This window comes from Nestor notabilis, unplaced genomic scaffold, assembly GCF_000696875.1.
Source record: "Nestor notabilis isolate BGI_N333 unplaced genomic scaffold, ASM69687v1 scaffold6668, whole genome shotgun sequence".
Lineage (NCBI taxonomy): Eukaryota > Metazoa > Chordata > Aves > Psittaciformes > Psittacidae > Nestor > Nestor notabilis.
Genome location: NW_009939516.1, coordinates 25468 through 31344, shown reverse-complemented (window position 1 = coordinate 31344; position 5877 = coordinate 25468). Strand labels below are relative to the sequence as shown.

Sequence of the window (5877 nt, the reverse complement as noted above, 5' to 3'; positions counted from 1 at the left end):
TCTTTCCCCACACCATCAAAGCCAGTAGGTTTAGACAGCTTGATAACCCCAGGAGAGGGGATTGGAGCAGCACAGGGGCCAGGGGGTTTCTCCCATCTAGGATCAGCTTCAGGGGATGAGACTCTGATGCTCCCCCTTGCTTTTTGCTGGCTTTTCTTAGAAATTCATGAGGAAAGAGGCCAGAGGGAAGAACTGCTTCCCTGGCAGTTTTCCTACTTGAGAGGTTGTAGCTAGTTTGGGCATGACGAGGCTCCTTGCTCCCTTTGTGGTTGGTCTGTGTCACAGCAGAAATTTTGGGGGCTGCTGGGAGACAGAGGCTCGCAACCTCCTTTCCCCACAGGTACGCCCGACGCTTGCACAAAACCACCCGGCGCTTGGTGCCTGACTCGGAGGTGCGGTTCCTGCTGTCTGAGAGCGGCAGTGGGAAGGGAGCAGCGATGGTGACGGCAGTGGCATACCGGCTGTCAGAACAGCACCGGCTCATCGACGAGACACTGGCCGAATTCAAGCTCACCCACGAGCAGCTGCTGCAGGTGAAGAAGAGGATGAGGGCAGAGATGGAAGCAGGTCTGAAGAAGAAGACTCACGAGACTGCCAAAGTGAAAATGCTGCCCACCTTTGTCCGCAGCACGCCGGATGGGACAGGTAGAGGCATGGCCTTGCTGAAGTGAGGGCACCGGCTCAGCTGTGAGGTGACCAGAATGGGTTCTCAGCGGAGGCATTTGGTGGAGGGTGAACAGATCTGGTGCAATGAAAGAGGAGCCTTTTGAGCTGTGCAAAGGAGGAAATCTCAGTCATGGGCAGGGCAGCGTGCACTGCCCTTGTGCTGGTTGCGGGCAGCATGGCTCTATGTCCTTCCCCAGGGTCCAAGCTAGCCATGTTCTGGGGAGAGAAAACCTTAGCTGAGCTCATAACCCAGACCCTGTTTGCACCACCTGGGCAGTTTTTTTCATTTCAGGGTGGTTGGCCAAATTTCTGCTCTTTCTCAGGGAACAATTTTGCCGGTCCCTTTCCCTGTTGGTTTAATACAAAATGAAACCAAACTCCCCTTCCCCCACAAAAAAAGGGCTGGAGTAATCAGAGCAGCATCTAAATCCTCCTTTGATGAAGATTTCCCCAACTGAGTTTCTAAGAGATTTTTTTATTAAAAGTGCCTTCTGGAGAAAACACTTTTTTAGATTTTGCTTATGGTTCTTTAAATATACACACACGTTCTTTTACAGAGAATGGAGACTTTCTGGCACTTGACCTTGGAGGGACAAACTTTAGAGTTTTGCTGGTGAAAATCCGTAGTGGTAAAAGAAGAACAGTTGAGATGCACAACAAAATCTATGCCATTCCTATAGAGGTGATGCAGGGAACAGGAGAAGAGGTGAGTATTTGTGTGTCTCTCTTGCAGCACTGCTGCTTTTTAAATTTGTTAAGAGCATGTAACATGTACAACTTCAAATGTATGACTTTTCCCTTTAAAGCTGTTTGATCACATTGTTACCTGCATTTCTGACTTCCTGGATTATATGGGAATAAAAGGTGCACGTCTTCCTCTTGGCTTCACATTTTCCTTCCCTTGTAAGCAGACCAGTCTGGATGCTGTAAGTTCCTTCTTAGTATCTTTTGAATCCACTTTTGTTCTTATGCTAGGCCTGATTTGTCTGCCTTCATATCATATACGTGACACTTTCAGGGAGGTTGTGTGAGGGGAGGGTTCATGCTCTGACCCTGACCAGTACAGCTGCTCCTAAAATAGTTCCTTTAAAGGTAGTAATGCAGATGTTCCTTGCCCATGGCTGTGACAGATAAGAGCATTTAAATTTTTCATGTCATATCCATTTTTTAAGGTATCATGTTTTTTTTCTAATCATATAAACTTGCTGGACTGTGGTACTTCCCTGGTTTTGCAAGCAGTAAGCCAAAGTCCATCCTTGCTGCTAGTGCCTGGTCCCCAGCTGATTTTGTCTCACTATATGGACCAGATGGACCAGGGCTTGCTTGGCTATGTCACCCCAGGGGTGACAGTGTAGCCTGCAGCATGTTCTGGTCAAGTGTACCCTTTTTCTTTTCGCTTTCATGTTTAACTTCTTCACTGTCACATACTTCCACCAACTCCACCTCTGCAGCTGTAAGTAGTTTCCTGTCTAATTAGTGCTTTTTTTGAAGAAAGACATATTTTCTGTCAGTTTTTTTTTTTCAAACTTTTTTTCAGTTTGTTGCATTGCTCTGGAAATATAGAGACCAAGCATGATGAGTAGTTTTAGATGCAAATTCCACATATAGTAAGAGATATTCCTTTTCATAGAGGCTTTTCTGTATAACCTAAACCTAAAGCATTTGAAATGCCAAGTGTACAGAATAACATTTTAGTTTTAGTGAAAATGACTATTCGTATATAAGGAAGGAGGAAATAGGCAGTGATGTTTGAAGCAGCATTCAAATTTCCAGCTCTAAAATGCTGTCACCTTGCTGATAATAGGAGGCTGGGTCAAGCCAGGGAGACTTTGGAATGTGATGGAGAGAGAAGACAAGTTGTTCAACAAAACATAGCACCCATGTTGGTGAATCCCAGGGAACCTCCTGTGAGCTGAGAGTCCATGTACCATATGGCCATATTCATGGGCATTGGCTGGGACGTGGGGTCAGAAGTGTGTGATATCCTGTGGTCACCTGTGTGAGGCATGATTGTGTGCTTTTGTGGTCTGGTGAGTCAGGCAAATGCAGGAAGTTAACAGATAGAAATGCTCAGTCATCATCCCTTAGAGGATTGTATGATTTTGGGGGCAATTCATAGTGCACCAGGAAACTTGATAATCTCTTTTCTTTCTTTTTAGGGTATCCTTCTCAACTGGACGAAAGGTTTCAAAGCTACAGATTGTGAGGGAGAGGATGTGGTGTATTTGCTTAGAGAAGGCATTAAAAGGAGAGAGGTAATTTTTTCTTCTGATTTTGTTGTCTTTTTCACCCCCTACTTCTCCCTCCCCTCTAGACTTGACAGACTTCATGGGTCAGGCTGGCTTCCTCTCGCAGCGTTTGTGTGCTTTGAGGGCATGGGCTCAATAGAAGGTGTTTGCCTTGCAGCAGGTCCAGGTACAGCAGCCTCCGATGCCATGTGGATGTGCTGGCTCTGGTGCTGACATGTAGCCTGACTGACACAGGACAGTCTAGAGAGTGCATAGAGGAGATGGAAGAGTTCAGCCACCAAACTGAAATTGCTACTCAAAATGAGCTACACTGGAGATTTTGTTTTATTGCTTGGTTTTTTGCTTTTTTTTTTTTTTTTTGGGGGGTGGGGGTTTTTTTTTTTTTTTCCCCAGGGATTCTAACTTCTAAATTTGGCAGAACTTTCCAGACTTCTTTCAAACCATATGGTAATTTTCACTGCATTAGAGCGCGGAGAAAGGAGGAGCTTTCAATATAGTGATTGTAGGAATGCAGGTCAGTGCACCTAAATGACAGTTTCCCCCCCTCCGCAAACCTTGATCTTGAAAGCCTCAAGCAGCTTAGCTGAAAATTCCTAGGAAGGGAAGAAAAATAGCCTGAGGAGACCATTCATTTTGCAGTTTTTATCAGAAAGTGAAAAAGAGGTTTTAAAACCTTTACTACTGGATTTGCTACTGCACTGCTATAATACAGAACGGCTCGAGCCCTCTACCATGTGTCCATATACTAGATCTGTACTTAAATATACCTAAACTAAAGAGAACATATATACAGGAACATACTTTCTTATGAAGACATAATCTATCATAACTAGAGTGCGCAAGGACCCCTAGCTACCTACTGGAAGATTAAATTCCTATTTTTGCATGTGTAAAATCAGGCTGGTACTTGCAGTTGTTTGTTTCCAGTGTGTTTTCATGGCCCCTTCTCTTGGTGTGCTCCTTTTGTGTCCCCTTTGGTGTGAGGAGTTGCTCTAAAGTTCTCACTGTTGTATTTCTCTCTTCCAAAGGAGTTTGACTTGGATGTGGTGGCTGTGGTGAATGATACAGTGGGCACAATGATGACTTGTGCTTACGAAGACCCAAATTGTGAAATTGGACTTATTGTGGGTATGTGTTAGAGCTGCTTTTTATTTGGCACTTTCTTATGAAACAGCATGTCAACTCATCTGTCTCTATTCTCATGGACAAATCCCTGTAATTAACTGAAAATATAGCTGGGGTGTCCAGGAGTGGAAGATTTTGAGATTAACAGCTATGCCTTCAGAAGTAAGCAGCATGAAGGAGTTAAGATTGAAATTCAACAGCCAGCTTAGTTCTGTCCATAATCAGTTGAGATGTAAGTACAGGCGGTAATGCTGAACAAATCCTGCCTGTTTGATCTGGGAAAAGCACTGTGCTGGTTGTGAAGTGAGCGAACATGGACTCAGCCTCACCAGCTCCTTGAGTTAGTTTAGCCTGTCAGAGTTTCCCTGCCGGGGTGCTCAGGTAGCCCACAGCTTCTGTTGGGCATGTGGTCTCTCAGAATAAACTTGTAAAGCACAGCCACAGTACCTGAGTGGCTTGTGATGGAAAGCTGTGATAGACAAAGAGCAGCAACTGACAGGCCCCTTTCCAGCAGTGAGACAACTGAATTCCACAGGTGGCTGACGATGCTTTTGCAAATGCCACATTTGGGGTGCCTGAGGCATGGGGCAGTGTGTATTCCAAAAGCTCTCCAGAGAAATGGATTTTCAATGGGAGAGAAGGGGATGAGGCACCTGCAAGTTTTAAGAGTGCTTTCAGTTGTGAGGTGGCCTGTAGGAAAATAAAACGCCACCAATTTCTCCGCCACACAGTTGGAAAATGTCCAGGGTGAATCAGCACAGTGCAGTGTGGGTAGGAAGTCGTGTCTGCGCAGCTGTCAGTGGCGTGTTTTCAGGGACAGACTTCCCTGCAGGAAGGACAGCATGTCCTTGGGGAGCTGAGAGCATCCTCTGAGGACCGTCTGCTGCAGCCCTGCCAGATATGCTTTCCAGCCAGCGTATGTGTGTGCAAAGCAGGGCACTGGAGGTGGCCTGGGTACAACTGGGATAATGAGAGTGAAATCCCCAGAGCTCTGACAGCTCCTTCTGCCCTGCCTGAATTGCCTTAGCTAGACTGATGGTGCCTGCTGAGGAGCTGCATGAGCTGGCAGTTGTCCTGCTGTCCCCAGTGCCATGAGCCAGCAGTTGTCCTGCTGTCCCCAGTGCAGCGAGGTGCATGAACTTTCCTGCTGTTGCTTGGCAGGGAAAAATATTCTTGCAAGGGTGAGTTCACGTTATGCCGGTGCCCTGTCTCTGCCCAGTGCTACCTCTCCTGCCCAGGAGAGCCAATGCTTATAGTCTCCACTGCTGAGTACTTTGGAAACTGCCACTGACAAGTCCAGGTCTCTGCTTTTTATCTGCTAGCAACAGGACATCGTCTACAAGCCTGTCAGTCTAACAGCCTGTATTTAGCAGATATCCATATATTCAGGCAGCCCTTACTTACCTCATTCTGGACAATGAGACTTGGTGTTGGGAGGTTGGCCATGGTCTACAGCTGGGCTTGGTCCTGCAAACCTGGGTCTAGGTCTGCAAGCCCAGACTTCCTCTCCTCCCTGCCAACCCCTCTGCTGTGGCTCAGCTTTCCTTCAGCAAGGGAGTACTTACTGTGGGAGGGTCTAGCTTTGCTCAGACTTTATTGATATAGTACCCTAGAAAAATTGCAAAGGAAAACAGACTTGCTTATATAATTGGTGCAGAATGTGTGATGCAGGGTTACATGGGAGTTTGGTAGGCAACTTCAAGAAAACTTTTGCTCCAGATAGCAGCAAAAGCTGCCTCTCTTTGCTAATAGAGCTTTGCTCCCTAAGGCCTCTGGGCAAATGGAGCACTTTGTAATTGCCACAGTCCTTAGGATCCCCTTTAAGCAGAATCAGATG

The 5877-nt window shown here is 46.3% G+C and overlaps 1 protein-coding gene across 1 annotated transcript in view; it reads left to right on the top strand.

Annotated features, from left to right (window-relative positions):
* The window catches only part of HK1 (hexokinase 1), a 31288-nt gene that overhangs the window by 18708 nt on the left and 6703 nt on the right, over window positions 1-5877 (top strand). The window contains exons 9-13 of the mRNA XM_010019905.1: window positions 341-645; window positions 1224-1372; window positions 1473-1592; window positions 2826-2921; window positions 3944-4043. Coding sequence (XP_010018207.1) covers window positions 341-645; window positions 1224-1372; window positions 1473-1592; window positions 2826-2921; window positions 3944-4043 — 770 coding nt within the window. The remainder of the gene's footprint in view (window positions 1-340; window positions 646-1223; window positions 1373-1472; window positions 1593-2825; window positions 2922-3943; window positions 4044-5877) is intronic.